The sequence below is a fragment of the Gymnogyps californianus genome, chromosome 25 (assembly GCF_018139145.2).
Source record: "Gymnogyps californianus isolate 813 chromosome 25, ASM1813914v2, whole genome shotgun sequence".
In the NCBI taxonomy this organism is placed as follows: domain Eukaryota; kingdom Metazoa; phylum Chordata; class Aves; order Accipitriformes; family Cathartidae; genus Gymnogyps; species Gymnogyps californianus.
In genome coordinates, this window is record NC_059495.1 from 1,398,233 (window position 1) to 1,416,502 (window position 18,270).

Below are 18,270 nucleotides of genomic sequence, written 5' to 3' on the forward strand. Positions count from 1 at the left end.
TAATGCATCTTTCCGGTGGTTTGGGGGTCGAGTGTCTAGCGTCTGAACCGAGATGTTCATAGATGTTAACTCTGCTCAGAAAGCAATGGGATGTTTTTTCTACTACACACTCGGAGAAGTTTGGTCCTAAAAACACAGACCCCTTACTCTAGAAATAAACCCCTTGCTCCAGGGTGCTGCACATGGTGAGAACTTCTGCTGGAACCCTTCAGGGTCTGTTCAGACAGTGCCATGTTTGGCCACTGTATTCAGTTTGACCTGCTGCACATCTCTCAAAATAAAGCCGACATCTCCTTTCTACGCGTTGTAGACATATCCTGCAGCCCGAGGAAGGACTGGCTGTCATCATCAGGAACATGCCAGCCAGCGTTCACGTGTGGATCACAGGAAGGCAAAAGCCAGTACCCTGCTTGCTGTGTCTCTGCTCCGTCATTCAAAGCTATGCCCATTCAAAAATGATAAACATATTTAAGGGCAAAAAGTTACTGAGAGAAGCCCTCCCGCTTGGAGAACCTGCATATAACAATGGAATTTGGGGCTGCCATTACCAGCACATGTTTTCCAATACATGCGTTTTTACTGCAGAAACAGAAAGACCACAAGAGCTGAATCATCTCTGAAACCTTGCTAGCTTCTCTCGTTTTTCCTCCATTGTGCAAGTCAGAGGATCTCTAGAGCAGCTTCAGTAAGCCTTGGAAGGGGAAAAGGTCCCCGATATTTCTCCCCAAGAAACAGCCATGAAAGGAGCTGGAGTAAATATGTAAGGCAAACATCTGCCATTATTCTTATTGCTCTCAGAGATCCATGGTTCCCTTCAGTGCTGTGGACCAGAAAGCCACAGCGACAGATCTGCGGTCCTGGGATACCAAGTTTCCCGGGGCAGCGCCCACATCCTTGGCACTGCATGCGGAAACGATGGTGACCGTAACGCCAGGGTGAAGGGCAGCAGGGAGGTGAGAGGGGACACGCCAGCTCCGTGCACGCACTGTGGAGCGGCAGGAACTGCTACTGCGGCTCCGCAGAGCGTGAGCAGGGAGTGGGGAAGGCCCCCTCCCCGCCACTGCTCATCCCTGAAGAAAGCTTCCATCTCTTTACATGGCCAGACACATTTGCTAGTTCCTTTTTCTTTCCAAATGCATTTTTCTCAGCAAAGGAAGATGAGAAACACCCTAAGACAGGCTCAGACAGGGATTACAGGCCCAAAATTAGCTGCTGGGGGACCCACGGGTCTGTTCTAGGCTGAGAACAGTCACCACAGCTTTCCAGTCAGTGCACGGTGTTCTTGCCTGCAGTCAGTGATGTAAAACCACCTCTGCCCTTCATCGCCCTCCCCTCTCCACAGACAAAATCCTGAAAAGTGGCAGCAAGCCTTCTGGAATTCTCTCAAATCTGCCTTTCAAAAAACATGACCCATTTGGGGGCTGGGTTTTTGGAGGTGGAGGGGAGAGCTGTGTGGTTTGGCTGCGCTGTTTGCAGCTCTGCCGTGACACAGTCTGCTGTGCAACCTGCGCTTGTGCACACGCGACCTACAAACACAGCAAAATTCATGCTCAGCTCCAAAGCTCTCGGCTGGTGCAGCATCTCTCAGTGCAGGCAGGCCAAAGCATCCTACTTTCCAGCTATACTGCCAAAAGCTATAGCACTCAAGCAGAGCTACACCCTCCCAGGACCACCCCCATGCAGGACCCCAAATAGGAACCAGCTTAAAAAAAAAGTCCTCAGCACACAGAAGCCTGCATACTGGGATATCTACACTCAGAACTTCCAAAGTTCTCTGTAGCTGAGCTACTGAGGCTCTGGTCCTTATTTGCCATCAAATCCTTCCTGGACTTATTACCCTATTTCTCAGAATAAATTCTGGTCCTGTCTGGGAACATATTTTTGCAGGGTCTCCCTCTGCAACACGCACCAGCAAGTGGGTGCTGTGCGTGCGCCAGCTGAAGACAGCACCCACTCACCCAGGCTGTTATGTAGATTACGGTGCTGACATATCCAAATCCTTCTGCACGATAACTGCCTTTACTAAACAGATCGGGGAAAAAAATACAGATACCATACTGCCTTCGCATTTTCCTACTTTTGCACGTGGTATCTGAATCCTCAGCACTCCTATGTTTCCCTAGTTCTCTTTTCAGGAAAAACAAACAAAAAAAAGTAAATATTATGGCAAAAAATACTCACCCAGTGTGGCTTGGGGCAGTCAACTTGTCTCTTGCACAAAGGGCTCTTCAGTGACTAATTTGGAGTATCTGAAAGAATAAGTTGCTAAATCGTCTTGAGGTCGTACGTGTGAGAGATTTGTCTTACTTACCAGTCTTTGGTTTCGAGCCTCTTATTTTGGGTTCAGTTTGGTGGTCACTGTCAACTTGCAAGAGGAAGTTAAGAGCTAGAGTGAGGTACTGACAAATCAGAATGCAGAAGAGGTGAGAAGAACTATAGATGCGTATGCCCGAGAGCAGATGACGGGCACGCAGCTTCAGAAGGAGAAGACGCTTCACTGGTACAAGACGTGGCTCAGTCCCGGTCCTTCCATCGCAGCAGACTGCTCTGATCAGTCATTGTGTGAGAAGTCAAGAACGGAGAGATTCTCGGCAAGCAACCCTTTTGCAGCCTGTGCTCCCTCCTGGTTTGTTTGTGGGGATCAGAGCTGGTTAAAGAACCACCACTCCTGCAGACTGGATCTTGTCCTGGCGAGGTATCAGCAGCAAGCGACACCGAGTAACTCGGCTGAGCCTTCCTCCTGGTGCCGTCAGGGGCCACAGGTTAGCAGGCATCTTACGGGCAGAAGGGCCGCTGTCAACATGCTTTTCACAGCGCAGTCAGCTGCTCCCTTTTGAAGCACATACAAGCTACCCAGCCTGGACTGCTTTCAGCTGGCACACCCCGCGCCCCCCAGCCACTTTGAAAGCGTATTTTCATCCTTCCTCTTCCTCTGGAGTACCACAGCAATCACCGTTCTCTACCCTAGTATCAGTGGTTTTAACGGTACACAGAGCAACTTCCATACAGCTAGCAAAGGAAGAGAAGGTTAAGTCTTATTCATGCTCAACATCATTCACAATCCAGAATGCTATTAGCTTCAAGGTGGCGATTTAGCTTTGCACCAGAAAGATTTGCCCACCGTTTGCAAAGGAGTCGCAGTTGAAGGCAATCATTTTGCAGAAAAAAAAGAGTCATTCATTTCCACAAAGAACTTGAGTGATGTACTATTGCTGAAAGTGGAACAACAAAGCCACTTCCTCTAGGCTGCATATGCCACCAACATCCTTTCTCAGGAAAGTTTTGGTTGGGAGAGGCATTGTATCATCAGGAAGCACAAGCTTTTTAAATATTACTTTATAGTAGACAGGAGACAAATATATTGCTTTATCTGGAGACACAGATCTACAGCTAACCTGCTCTGCAGTCAGGAATTTCGACATACCTGTAACTGGCAGCCATCACAGAGCTGCTAAAGGGGGACTCGGTACGTGTTCCATTTTGAGTTAAATCTGTTCCCTAAACACCTTTGCCCATCATCATATCACAATTTCTATAGCTAAGCAACAACTCAGGATGACAGTTTTATGAGTTCAACTATGTTTAGCCAAACAAAGAAATCCACAGCCCAGAATGAAACAAAGCAATTTATTGGTAATGGCACATCAAAGTCAAACTTATAACACGTATGTAAAAGGAGACTATTTGACCGATGCCGCATACAAAAAGGAAGCGGAAAACAGCAGCTGTTTAGGTATTGAGCAGACATGAATTCCACTGCTCTCTGCCATCCATTATTGGACAAGGTTGGTGAAAGAGAAAGTACTCTCTCTTACCGGGCAGTAATGACGCATGTTTATCTGTTTGCCTAAAATGGTATCTAGAGGAAGAGAGGAGGAACGTGACTGTTCTTCTGAACACGGAACATTCCTTTGGACACTGCTTGAGTCAATGGTTGAGGTAGATGGGGTTATGTTTCCCCAGATACAGAGTCCCCATTTGCATTTCTGATTTTAAAAAAATTAGTTTTATATGAATTGTGCTTCACTTCGACAAGTAGAAGGAGATGTACCTAGTAATGCAGCTGTTGGACAATTAATAAAAAAAAAGGAAAGATAAAACTCAACAATGTAAGGTAACAGTACTGTGCAGTTGGTGACTTACAAATAGAATCAGAAAACAGTAGGAACAAAATGGTGATCTGTAATTAAGTGGCAGATTAAACCAAGAAATAGCTAAAAAGCAGGAAGCTCTCTTCGCTCCAAGACAAAGGATGCCATATACCAACTTAATCAAACCATTTTAAGTCCTTAGCAAATACGTTCCAAAAAAATTGAGAAGAAAACGTTGTCAATGCCCAACGATGATCACGTTAGAGAGCTGATGTCAGGCTGGAGTAGCCGGTGCTTCGGGCAATTCGTACTCAAGGGCACAGGAAAGGAGGGATGTCACCAATAATAAAGGAAACAAATTTGCAAGTAAACTAAGAAACATGCATTGTCAGACTGCTGGTAGGAAACAGGCTGTACAGCTCTAGGCACTGAGGTTTCTGTAGGCACTGGAGAAGTGAGGTTAAGAGATTTTTTTGTTTTTTTCTTCTCCAATAAATTACAAAGATTTCAAAAATCACTGTTTTGTGCTTAAATAAAAGTGAATTATCCCATCGGCATTATTCTTCCAATCTACCAAGATTAGAGCAGGTCCTTCGATCTGCACTGGTTATCCAGCAGCCTTCGTACCTATCTAGCCATGATTTTCACTGCTGTAATTTTGTTCTTTGTCCATTGCTTTAGTCTTTCATCAGTACGGGTCTTCCTCATCCGTGTCCTAAACAGGGAGTAGAGAGAGAGAAATTGAGACTATGTATGAAGACATGAACCAAGTTAGGAGTTCAACAAAATTTTGAGTCTGCTAGGCTTCTGACAAGAGCTTAAATGCTTTCCAAAATGCTGCTGTGCTTAAATAAGGACTTGTAATCATCTAAGTCCTTGCAGCGAAATCTGTTTATCACAGATACACAGACGAATTCCCACTGTATAACCAACACATGAAGTGTGTTTTAAGAGAAGTAGCAGCTCAAGCTCAAGCAAAAGACAGTCATCTTCTTAAAAAGCACCACCAATCCCTACAGAGAAGGTCCGGAGCAGCACAAGTTGTTTTCAGCTGCCACCAACCACATACTTTCAGATCCCCATCGTCTATTGTTCTAACCACAGTAATCATTTGATGGCATCCCCACAATCCAGCTCTGCAGCTCTCAACTTGAAAGAAGCTCAAACGTAACAGCTCTATGAGGGAAATCTCACCAACTTTCCAGCCATTTTAAGTCCAAACAGATTTTCACTGGCTTTGCAATTTTAATTATTTGGTAACATATTAAGCATGAAAAAGTACATGACAGAAAGCTCAAAAATGTAGAATCATTAAAGTGAGTGAGACAGGATGTTCAGAGACTTGGTGTCGTGGTTTAACCCCAGCCAGCAACTATGCACCATGCAGCCGCCTCCCCTTCCACCCTCCCAGTGGGGTGGGGAGGAGGGAAAAAAAAAAAAAAAAGTAAAACTCGTGGGTTGAGATAAGAACAGTTTAATAACTAAAGCAAAATAAAACACAGTACTAAGAATAATAATATAATAATTGTAATGAAAAGGAATATAACAAAAAAAAAAAAGAAATAACAGCCAAGAAAAGACAAGCGATGCACAATGCAATTGCTCACCAGCCGCTGACCGATGCCCGAGCAGCGATCCGCCCCTCCCAGCCAGCTCCCCCCTGTTTATATACTGAGCATGACGTTCTATGGTATGGAATATCCCTTCGGCTAGTTCAGGTCAGCTGCCCCGGCTCTGCTCCCTCCCAGCTTCTTGCACACCTGCTTGCTGGCAGAGCATGGGAAACTGAAAAATCCTTGACTTATCCTAAGTGCTACTTAGCAACAGCTAAAACATCAGAGTGTTATCAACAGTATTCTCACACTAAACCCAAAACACAGCACTGTACCAGCTACTAAGAAGAAAATTAACTCTATCCCAGCCAAAACCAGGAGACTTGGTAAGCTAAATATTTCGATATCAGAAAGCAAAGTATCAAACATGACAAAATACTCAATACGAAAGCAGCAGGATTACAGCGTTCAAATTTGCCTTCTCTCAAAGGATGAGAAGACATTTTTCAATTTTTAAAATCTCCAGCTGCCTGCCAGCATTTGTCTCACCGAACTGGGGCTCCCATCCTTTCCCATCTCTTCACCTGCAGTAAAGCAATGGTGCCTCCCTGCTCCCCCGCATGTCACTTGCGACAGCCTTTCCATCTCCCATGGCAACTCTGCCTTTTGCATAGAGCATTTTCTGCCTTCTGCACCTCTCAGAACTCTTGTTCCCGATACTGCTGTGTTGTAACTGCTGTGTCTTACGTAGAACTGTAAATAATTCATATGCAACTTGCGTAATTGCTCCTTTTTCATTCTGTATCTAATAAAGGGCAGAAACCATCAGCACACACCTGACTCATGCGTTTAGTACATTTTAAATCGCTGGCATTAGAATAGTGAATCAAGCAACACATATTTAAATCCTCCTTAACATACTTCCTGACCGTGTATAAAAGATGTAAAGGTGCATCTGAGGTAAGCTTGCTCCATAGGACATCGGAGAAAAAAATGAAAACACTCTCAAATGAGGCATATTAGTGAGCTTACTCTGGAATGTGCCACACTTACGGCTGTGGCTGCTAATGGCACCACACAGAACTGAGAGGCACATTTTACAAAACAAGTACAGCAGGTGGCAAAAACATTCAGTAGTTTTAGCACAACACATCTGATTAACAGAAGCTTGCTGATAGGGTAGCAAGCGAACAAGCAGAATTAGAAGACAACCACCACCTCACAGAACAGAACAAACAAAAAGCCAGAAACAAACAAACCGCAAGAGTTTAGCAGGATTCTGCTATGATGAAAACAGTGTAAGTAGGAAGACCTCCAAAAAAGAGGCAAGGCTGCACACTACCATCTTTGCAAGAAACGTAGTGGATTGAGGTATCGCTGCCTCCATTCCCCACCGTAGCACTGTCAAACCCCAAACTGGTTTTGCAAAGCCTTTAAAGAAACTACACAGCACAGTAGCTACCACTTAAAATTCTGGATTTTCATCTTAAAATGTCAGCTTTGATTTCAATAAAGTCAAATGAAAAATCAGTTTGGTGGATCTCCAGACAACTTCCCCTACCAGTAACGCAGCATGACCAGCAGTTCTCACCCCCTATAGCCCACATGTGGAAAACACCAAGGAGCGTAAGCCTAGCCATTTGGGACGCTTCTTTGACATCCAGAGGTGTTATGACAAGCTCTACCTGCTGCTCTTAGCACCTCCTCTGAGCACCAAAGTTGACAAAACCACTTATGAAAACACCAGCTTTCACTTACCACACAGTTCAGACACCAGTCTCTGAGCTTCCCCAAGCAGTTATCTGTCTCCGTATGTTCAGGCCTGCAGAAAAACCACAGGATTAGGTTGGACTTTTCCCCCAACACACATACTAATATCTCCTATGGACTGTGAATTCTAGTTCTACCACACTGAATTGATGGCTTTTCATCGTGATGAAAAGCCTTTGACTCTGCACAGCAAAACCAAAAAGAATAAAGAATGTCAAGTCCCTTATTTTGAAGGCAGACATTTCACTTCAGTGCCATGAAGAATACAACAAGAGTTGCTATTTGGCTGGCAAATCTTACAACACTAATCAGAACACTGTATTAAAAACCCATTCTGCAAGAAATTGTAGTACTGAATTCATTGCAAACCAGGTGCGGCTCCAGCAGCAGCAGTGTTACCTTATTGTTCTCCCTACTGAACCTTTCCAGAACAGAATCCTCTCCAGTTCAGAAGGGAATTCAGTCTCCAAGGCTCATTCAGTACCTGGAATCTCTGCTCAGGCCATCACAGGGGAACCAGTTAACATTATTCAGTTTTTGTTGTTATGGATACTTCATATCAAAACGCAACACATAAAGCCCATGTAAGCAAAATATCTTGCTGATTTAGGCGGAAATAAATCCGATTACAGAAGTGAAAGACTGTCTAACCCTAAACTGCTTCAGTTCCACGGCCTCATACGAATGACAGAAAAAGGGGACGTACAGCACTTAGTTTATGCTCCAACATGGGGATTTTCCAAAGCTTTCTGACCACTGGCTAAATTATGCTCATGGAGAAGTAGATTTCAGTGACTGAACTGCAGACGCTGAGAGCTATATAATGAAGGATGGTGGAGAAACCGTCCTTTGGCCTGTGTCAACAGGCCAAAGTAGAAATACAGGCTTTAGGTTCCAGCCAGAACTTACTCATCAGACACTTCGATGGAGGATTTCTTACAGCCAGGTTTTTTTTTCTCCTTTAGCACTCCAAATTTCCTTCCCATCCTTACCAACAGCAGAACGACCACAATGACGGAAGGGAGAAATACTAAAATGGACAGCAGCACCGCTGAAGTTAGCTGTAAGGAAAGGCCTGCAGGAAAGACAAAGAGCAGCCCAGCTGTACCAGTAGTAAAATACGGCTTTCTTAAGTCTCTGTGACAAACGTTCATCCAGGACACAGGTTGCTAGCCTTTTCATATAAAGCACAGAGCTGGCAGATTTGAAACAGCTTGTCACTGAATCTGTAGGACTCCTATCACATATCCAACACAGTAGGGTGATTTATACGCAAGAAACTACAAAGGAAGGCAGGTCACGACAGAGTTCTACCGGCAGGTCTAAGCTGCAAATTCGGGGCAGGTCTCACAGGCAGGGCAGATGAGGAAATTAAGTATTACTGAGAATCAGTGTGTGTGATGTGACAGTTATTTTTAGACCAGTATTTCCTAAATGTTTAACTTGTTCTACTGCTGCAATATGTGGAGATCGGAACTCCTGAACAAATGCACACTTTTGATTTCTGTCATTATCACCACAGCTTCCTCTGTCTCTTCCTGCCCCCAATAAATTCAATAGTTCTCAATATATTTAGCTCAGAAAGAAGGGCTGAGGTAACTCTTGCTGAAATTCTAATGTGGAACTCCAGGGAACCCATTCCACATGGAATGCTCAGACTTCTAAGATCCTGACAAAGCTGCAAGACAGCTGTGTCACCTGGATGAGGACATGCTATTGAAATGGAGGCTTACCCCTCTCCGTAACTATCAGCGTTGTCTGGGGAATGTTGTGGTACACGTCAGGAGGATTCTTCACGCTGCAGATGAACGTCCCATTGTCACTCATCACTGGGCTTTGGATAGCAATGGAAGCGTCACCCTTGGCAACATTCCCAACCCAGGATATCCTGTCTTTGAACCTTCCCACTGTTGTTGGGTATGGAACAGACTGATAATGAAAAACCTAAAAGGAGGCAAAGACAACAATTGCGCCAATAAAACATTCATCTAAGAAAGCAAAGTAAACCACTTTTTGGATTGTAAACATAAAGGAATACACATTAAGAAGTCAGAAAGAATACTTCTTATACAGCAGACCTTTTCAAGTTCCAATTTTAAAATTCTGAGTCAGTTCCATTTCATTAGATCTCCAACGCTTTTGTCTACCAGCCTCAGCTCTCAGATGTCACCATCACCACTCTCACTCTGACCAACTTGTTCCCTTCCGCAGGTCTTCAGTTCAGAAGCAGAGCAGGCTTCTTGTCTCGTGCAAGACAGAACATTGCAGTTCTTCGGCTTTTGCTTCTTGCACTTCTGCTCTTGCTGTCCTATGAGTAGAGACTAAGCAGACCTCACTTCAAACAAGCAGCACCCTTTTGTTCCAGATACAAGGACACTCCTAAGAGTTCAAACTCTTCAGGCAGCAGAAGTCACTGATAATCTGTAAAGATGTGCGTTTTCTGTTTCCACCTTGAATGAGAGATTTCCACTGAGATTTCCACTTATGTACTTATGCTCAGATTTCAAAATGCTGCCAACAAGACAGAAAGTAGCAGCCCACAAACCTCAGAGGCTGTCATCATCACTGTCTTCAGACTGTCATTGCACACATGTTCTTACCACTCCGAGATATATCAGCAGTAGACTGCACAACAGAACTACTAGGGTACAGCTGCCTTCAAGAAAGCTACCAATCAAATGCTTTACAGTCATTCTATACATAGCTACAGCGTACAACGCAGCACTTGTGCCAAAGCCCAAAGTTTATCTACTTTATCATCATTATGCTGTTATGCATTTACACAGAATATTTTTTGCCCAAAGAACACTAAAGCAATTTCACATGGGAAAGAAGGTGACGATGAGAGTCCCAAACCCCACAGTGATGAAGCAGCACAGCAAGGCAAACAGAAAAAATATCATCAGATTTTCAGCATGCACAGAGGCCTGGTCAGTCTCCACTAGAAAAAGACTCCCTGTTCCACTTACTGTCTCCATCTGACCACCTGTGAGGGGCCGGTATGTCCAGTCTACCGTCAGGCTCTCAGTGATGGGAGAACTGGATTTGAATGAGCATTTCAGTGATACTTGTTCACCAACGAAAGCTCCCACTTTAGGACTGGCTTTAATTTCCAGGGAAAGAGCATTGCAGACACCTGATGGAACAAGCACAAAAGACAAGGATTACATTCCTGTTATCTGTGAGGCGCAGGAGCGATGATGTCCCAAAGGTATTGACGCATGTGCAGGTCAACCATAGTCCAAAGACTGAAGCACAGTAGTGACTACCTCCCCCATAATGAAATTTAAAGAAAAGCAAACAACCTTCCTAACCTATTCTCTGTGGGATTGGAACTAGCCCCAATTAAAGTATTTATCCGGAAAACACCACCAAGACCCTACAGATATTTAGATATGCAGATAAAGAGCTGAGAAACCGAATCAGCTGGTGCTCTGACGAGATGCAAAGTGCCAGCTTTAGACGACTTCAAGGCAGTTCTGACTCTGCGTATCTTGCCCCAGAGCGATACAGCCAGTGCGATACAGCACATGCACCAGGTCACGAGTCACCCTACAGCAGCAGGTACTCTTACTTCTTGCTCTCAGTGTGTGCAATAACTTCTGCCTCATTCGCCTGCTGTGATGCTCCAGCCAGGGATGAGGTCAGCCTGCCCAGCATTCAGCAGGAGCATCGTTCGAATCCTCCCTTTCACGAATCTCCTGCTCCTGGCTTTATGAAGATTTATTATGGTGATACTCCGCATGAAGTTCTGCTCTAATTGTCACAGCTGACTCCTCTGCCGTCTCTATTCAGATTTGCCAGTTCCCCTGCAAGTTTCTGGCGTTGCACACCTCTTCCACAGCTACCAATATAAAATGCAGGGGTCTTGACAACACACCCCTTTTGCTACCAACTGGAAGTCCTGAAATCTCGAGTTGGACCTTAGCAAAGCAAGCAGAGACGGGACAAAGGTACCCGTGTCTCGAGTGCGAGCAGCGGGCAGAGGGCAGGGTGAGGAACGCTGCCAGCTGCTTGCCGTGCCCCGCTGAAGGGACTCCGTTCACCCCACAGCACACCACCAGTTCTCCTGCCGTTTCCAGCGCTCCCCGCGCAGAGACCCGCTCCGCGCAGCGAGCTCGCCGCGGGGACCGCACAGCGAAGCCGAGGCCCGGCCGCCCCCCCCCGCTCCCAGAGCCTCCGAGCCCACCACCTCCCTGCGGACCATCCTCGCTGCGGGGGCCGCCGGCCGCCGCCCCCGGAGCCGCCTCCCGGGCGCCCACAGCCCGGCTCCCGTGCGGGGCTTCCAGCCGGGCCCACCGCGAGCAGGGCCGGGCCGGGCCGGGCCGGTGCCGTCCCACCCGCCGCTCCCCGCCGCCGCGGCGGGACGCCCCGCACCCGGAGCACCCCCGTTACCGAGCAGAAGCAGGATCCCCCGCGGAAGGAGGACGAGGCTGCCGCCGGCCGCCACCGCCTCGCCGCACGGCATCCCGGCTCCGCTCAGGGCCGCAACATGGCGGCTCACCTGCGGGCAGCGCAGGTGAGGGCGGGGGCAGCCCCAAGATGGCCGCCCCGCGTCGCCATGGCGACGGGTCGCCTCGCACAACGAAGGTGTCCGGCCCGGTCACCGCGGGCCGCACCCCGCGCCGCCACGGGGGACGGGACACCGGCCCTGCTGGGGCCCGGCTCTCTGCCCTCTCCGGGAGGAGCGGGCCCCGGCCCTCCTGGCGGCCGGCGGCCAGCAGGGCTCCCCGAAAACCCCGGGCTAGCCAGTTGGCTGCCTTTTTTGGTCCTTTTCCGAGCAGAACCCCCCTCATCTGAGGTGCCGAGGGCGCAGCAGGACTGCGCGTCTCCCGTGTCACAGCCCTTCTCTTAACACCATCACTGCTCTCCACAAGGCGCCTTTATTTATGACACACATGATTGAAAACGAAAACATATAAACAGATAATGCGGCCAGCACATTACAGGTAGAGTTATAAAATCATAAAGATACCTTTTAAACAAACGGGCTGATGTTTTCATTTGGTGCTGGTTAAATACCGTAACAGCTCTGCCGTTTCAATGATTCGGGGCTTCGTTCGCCTTAGAGAGATTAAGTCGATGGAAGTTCAGGGTACGTGCTAAGCGAGCGCATCAGACGCAGGGGCGAGATGCGCTGGTGGTCGCCCGGGCAATAAACGGCACCCGGAGAAAGTGGGATTATTGCTGCTGTTGTTGCAAGCCTGACACCGTGCTAGCAGCCATTGAACGCTGCTACCGCACCAGACGGCAGCGGGACAGCGCACCACCAGAGCATCGCTCGCTCAGGGCCGTCTCTGAGCCTGAACCGCAGCAGCCGCTGCCAGCCAAAGCATTGGGGCGCCTGCAACGGTGCGCGTAAGGCTGCCAAGCGGGGGAAAGAAGCGTCCCGCCTGGCAGTGGTGTGCTCCCTCAGAGGGAAGGCGGGGAGCAGGGCTGGAGAGCCGAGGGGAAAGGAGGTCAGCGTCGGGATGACCCGGCAGAGCGGGAGCGGGAAAAGGAGGGGGGCTGCCGAAGCGCGTGGCCGCGCGCTGCGCAGCAGGAGGCAGCGCCCTCAGCTACCGTATCTACAAAGCCTACTGAAGCTGCAAGAGGTCAATACGAAAAGCACACCCACTGGTAAACGTTATCCCTAATAAGAAACAGCATACGTTCCCGAACTGTAATACTTCCCATTTAAAGTAGCGAAGAGATTTAAAGTATGTTGTAGTAACTGGCTGCTCCTCTGATTCCTCATGTAGTCAGTCTTCCTTTTCGTGACGTCCAAGAGGATTTTGAGGGGGGAAAAATAGGGCAACACATATGCACCTTGTGATTTTTAAGGTGCAAGAGTGCATCTGCTCAGACACTTTGAAACACTCTGTTCAGTCAGCTATCTTGGCATTTTGTTCAAATCTTTTGGCATTTTTTCATCTTCAGAGCAGCTTTCTTCACATTCTGCAGGTGTGAAGATTAAGGAAAGTTCCCTGTTCATGGGGCAAGTTCCCCTGCTTTGTTTCAGTGAAGGAAATTTGCAACTTATGTTAATGTCACCCTCTTCCCTTGCAAGAATTTCAGGTTGAGCAGGGATACCACACTCGCAGCGTGAGGCGTCTGTAATTCAGCTTTGTTCTAACATCCGAAATTACAAGCTTTCACCATCTGCTTTATTAGAAGTACCTAAGAAGAAAGATTATAAGAAAAACAAAACAGATTCATTACTCAGGGTTATTGTTGAAAACAAAAATACTAGAGGCAACTGCTGACCTCAGAAATTGAGTGCGTAAAAATTATGCTGAAATGTTTCAGCAAAGCCAGCAAATCTGGAAACAGTTTCAGTCTTCCTGTAGCTATTTTAAAACAATAAAGATCAAATGAATCAAAAAGCAGATTCAAAACTGGTGAAAGGAAATTAATTCATTCCTCTTTATCCACAAAGCAGGCATGTCATGGAAAGCAGCAACAACGGCTTTCCTACCAATGATCCTCCACACTGGGGTGGAGAAATCTCTTCTACAGTTAAGAGGCAGTTCTGTCTCCCCTGCCTGTTCAGTTGTCAGTCTCTCTGAAGGCTCCTCAAGAGCAAAGTGTGACTGTGGTCTCCGTTGTTTCTGTTTATGGCTACCATGGCCATAGAAGTGAAATACCTAAGTAAAACTGTCTTAGAAAGTCTGCAGTAACACTGAGACATTAATTAGAGAATGTTTGAATGGATACCTGCATTGTACATACCATCAAAGACTTCTAGTCTTCTAATGGACTGGCTTCCTTTTCTTCTCTAATCCTCAGATTCTCCTTTTCTCTACTGTTATAAAAAAAGGAAAAAAAAAAAAGGGAGAAAAGCCCAAATCAGCATCAGATATTCTGAGCAGCAGAGTCACCTTCTGAGTTACATATACATAACATATAAAAAGAAGTTATATGATAATAAGCATGCTACGCGCATGGTGACCACAGCGTCAGGTTCATGGAGGAAAGAACAGAGTGATCATCTGCCAACTACCGCCACAGCAGCTGGATCCTTCTCTGAGTGAGGAGCCACTGTGAAGGGCAGGAGCAAAAGGAGGACTCCAAAGATTGTTCATCCTGCGGCTGTTCTGACTGCAAGTAAGCAGCCAGTTATTGCTAATTGTGCTGGCAGTTTTGCATTGTAGACGCTTAGTGTAGGGTCCAAGCCAATGTTTCAGAATAGCTACGAAGATGTATTTGACAAACTTTCCCAGAAGCCTTTCTCTCTCTCCTCTGTCCTTACAGTTCAGTGTCTGCTACCTCGATCCTCTTCTCTTGTGCTTTCTTCCGATGGTGTCGACAGATAATCACAACTGTCACCACAATGATCATCAGAACACAAGCAGACCCAATGGCCACCGCCAGGAAGTGGATTTCTGAGAAGTGCACTGCATGGAGAGAAACAGAGACATGAACAAGAGGGACACACAGAGGGCTCTTGGTACGAGGCTGGGAACCTGTCTCCGTGAATATAACCTTTCCTCAGGCTCCCTTTTCCCTTGTATCCATTAACTACCCTCATGCTTTCTCTTTAGAATCCCTTTTCTTCCATGTATTTTCCCAAATGTGGAGGAAGACCTGCCAAACCTTCGCACTGGCTAAATTCACATGAGCTCTGGTGGGGTTCTTGGCCTCTCACCTTTCTGCACAACTCTGAGTCGCACTTCACCAATTGTGCCATCAACATCTGGTGGGTTCTTCACCTGGCAGGTGAATGTCCCGTTGTCAGTGGGCTGCAAATTCCAGATAATGATGGAAACGTCGTTACGCTCAATATTCCCATCCCAGGTCACTCGCTCTTTAAACCGTCCAGCAGACAGCTTGTAGGGCTCCTTCAGATAATAAAATACCTACAAGAAAGAGAGGGAGCTGTCATTCCTACGCACTGTGCAGTCTTTGCGATAGAAGCAGCACGTGAAAGCAGAGTGGCACTGGCTGAGGCACATGGCCTAAGCTGAGGAGAGCTGTGTTGGCCCAGTTGCTCTCAGATGAACTCTGAGGCCATTTCAAAAGACAGTGCCTTGTGCGTTTCAGCTGTGCTTGCCCATACCCACACCTGGAATTTCTGCAGTCACTGGGCTTACGCAGTGCTGGGCCTTGGCACTGGTTTGTTTGGGCAAGTGTGCATCAATGAAATGGAGCGTAAAGGTCTCACTCACTGGCTCATGAGAGCTCAGGTCCTCGGGCTGGAAGTTCCAGGTCACTGACAGGTGCTGGCTAATCGGGCTGCTGCTGGAAAAGGTGCATTTTAACCGCAGGTTAGTGCCGTTCACAGCGTCCACCTCCTTGGAAGTGTGAACTTCCACGGCTGCTGCGGGCCACAGTGCTGCAGGGAAAACAGCAGGGGTTAGAGGTAAAGAAAACTACTGTCTAGGATTAAGCTCATCACTTTTCCTTATCTGCATTTAGTCTATGCAGGAGCCTGCCTTATCTATCCCTGTCAATGTTTAACCTGACAGTCACAAGCACGCAGATGTAATTACCGAGGGAGGCGATCCTGCGTATGCAGAATCCAAGAGATCCCCTGTGCTTCATGGATTTTGTCAGTTGGTGTGCAAGCTGCACAGTCCTGGTTTCAAGGGAGTTTGCATTCATCTGAACTGCGGGTACAGTGCTTGCTTTGAAGTTTTGTGGCTGCACAGTTAAACACTTACAGATCTGGTAAGTGGTTGAGAAAGGACCGCTGAGAAGGACTTGCCTGTAAGGACAATAGACTTTGTTTTGCGGGGAAATCTCTCTTCAGGCATGAGCAAACTTGCAATCTAGGAGGTGCAGTGCTGTTGTAAATGCCACCCCTCCTTAAATATACACTTGCTTCTAACTGGCACTAAAGATACCATATTACTTTTCATGTGCTTGTCCTGGTCACGTTTTCACAAGTGATTACACTCTGCACTCAGTTCCCCAAGCAGATTTCTTCAGAAAAGCAGTCCTGCCCTTTCAAGCAATAAACAAGTGCTATTTTCCATGCTAGAACCTTCCTTTATACACTTTGTATTATCAGCCTAAGCGTCGTGCATACCATGGTGAAAACTGCTCTTATTGATGTCAGAAGTGCTTGTCAGAAGGTTAATAGCCCAGCTGGACAACTACAGTCAAATGTAGTCAGGCTGAGGAACTGTACAGGAAATCCTCAAGGTATAAATCTGTAAGCATTTGTTTGTCAAAGAAACATCCTCTGTTAACCAAACCACTACAGCTGCCGCTTTAAAAATGTTAGCATCGCTAACTCGATGCTACCCTGAAAGAGAGACAATCAGCAAGAGAGAGATCATCGAGACACAGAAAGAAGAAAAATGAAAAATAGGAAAAGCGAAGGGTTGCTGGTGAAGATGTCTCTCACACCTGAGCCCTAGTTGTCCTCTGGCTTGCCCTGCCATTCCAGACTGAGCTCAGTCGCTCTGGCAGATGGGTGCTACCAAAACGGTGGTGCTGTAAGTTCTCACTTTTTTCCCCGCAATCGCTGTGCTGCTTGCCTGACCGCTTTAGCTCTCTGAGTTAGTGGGTTAGTTTCCACAAAACAGCAGTGCTGAGCTAAAAATCTTGCTGCCGCTGAAAGGGACAGTCCTCCCTGTTCCTGATCATGTGCTCCCATTAGTTTCCTTTTCCTCACTGGTCAAACTAACCCAGCAGAAAAAGAAAATATTAGTAATTTCCTGTCACTTTCGGAAGATGAGTTAACTCACCCCCGTGTGATTCAAGCAAAAAAAAGCTTATCTAGGGTTGTAAAATACGGCTTCATAACAAAGACAGTCCATACATTTCCTGTATTTGAAAATAATTTATGACCAAAGACTTCCTTGCCAAATAATTTCTTTTCTCAAAGGAGAAAATATTTGAAATGCCAAAACATTGAAGGTGTTCACATTTGAAAACCTTCATTGGCGGAGATCATGTTTCTCATCCGAAGATTCCGTGTCAAATCTTTTCATTTTAAACTCCTTTAAAAGAACAACTGTGGGAAATAAGCGTAAAATACTTTTTTCAAGACAGATTACCGAGCATATCCGTTTGCTGATGCATTTGGGAAAGGACATGATGTTCTCAGATTCCAGCTATATTGATATAAACCACTGAAAATTCAAGCAAGTTTATTGTCAGTCTGGAATCGTTGCTGTGTAATGGATCCAAACCCAGTGCTGCTTAACAATCTCTGATTGTCTAGTAACAAAGATAGTGAAAAAAACATCTAGGAGTAAAGTCCAGATTCCTGGCAGGAGAGGGAAAAGATGTGTAACCAGAGCTCAGAATGAGATCAGTGTTCTTCTTCCGCTTGAACACACCTAAACCTGTTTGTCGAAGAAACTCAATCACTTCGTGTCACTTGCAGTGCACCCCGGACCGAAAGAGTCGCAGCAATCGCCCACAAGTATCTGAGACTCCCATAAAGTCGCTGCCTTAATGAGGACGATAATTAAGGGATCGGAAGAGGAAAGTCAAGATGGAAACTGAGGCCAGACAGTACCAGGTTTCCTTACCTCGGAGCTGTACCCCAAGGAAGAGCACAGCACCCAGCCAGCTGGGGCCATGCATGGGGAAGACAAGTCCGTACTCCACAGGTTGAGTAGTATCGGAAAGAGAAATTCGTTTCAGGTTCTCGATAACTGGATGAAAGATGAGTTTCTCAAAGTCTTCCCAGCACAGTAGAGTAAATTCCTTTCTCGCAGCTTGGCCTGCAAGGCAAAGGGAGTACTCCTTCCTGCTTGAATCAGAGCACTCCCTGCCCTTGCACTGAAACACAAGGTGTGGCCAGCACAGCTCACTTCTGTGTGTAAAACAGAGAGATTTTCAAAGTACGATTAATTTCTTCTGCCTCCCATATTCCTTTGCTCTATTGTGTTGCAATCATCCCTCCTCCCAGCTTCCAC

General features: G+C 46.6%; 2 protein-coding genes across 2 annotated transcripts; both read right to left on the reverse strand.

Moving 5' to 3' along the window:
- Nucleotides 1-3,613: 3,613 nt before the first annotated feature.
- Nucleotides 3,614-11,882, reverse strand: LOC127025755 (myelin protein zero-like protein 3). Its single transcript, XM_050910839.1, has 6 exons — nucleotides 11,810-11,882; nucleotides 10,384-10,550; nucleotides 9,148-9,358; nucleotides 8,324-8,489; nucleotides 7,403-7,466; nucleotides 3,614-4,806 (listed from the first exon to the last, which is right to left on the reverse strand). Exons 1-6 carry the CDS (start codon nucleotides 11,880-11,882, stop codon nucleotides 4,780-4,782), a joined length of 708 nt encoding a protein of 235 aa, XP_050766796.1. The 3' UTR covers nucleotides 3,614-4,779.
- Nucleotides 11,883-14,137: 2,255 nt separating this feature from the next.
- Nucleotides 14,138-17,935, reverse strand: SCN4B (sodium voltage-gated channel beta subunit 4). The gene is made up of 5 exons (XM_050911069.1): nucleotides 17,881-17,935; nucleotides 15,562-15,728; nucleotides 15,042-15,252; nucleotides 14,646-14,790; nucleotides 14,138-14,198 (listed from the first exon to the last, which is right to left on the reverse strand). Exons 1-5 carry the CDS (start codon nucleotides 17,933-17,935, stop codon nucleotides 14,138-14,140), a joined length of 639 nt encoding a protein of 212 aa, XP_050767026.1.
- Between the last annotated feature and the right edge of the window lie 335 nt (nucleotides 17,936-18,270).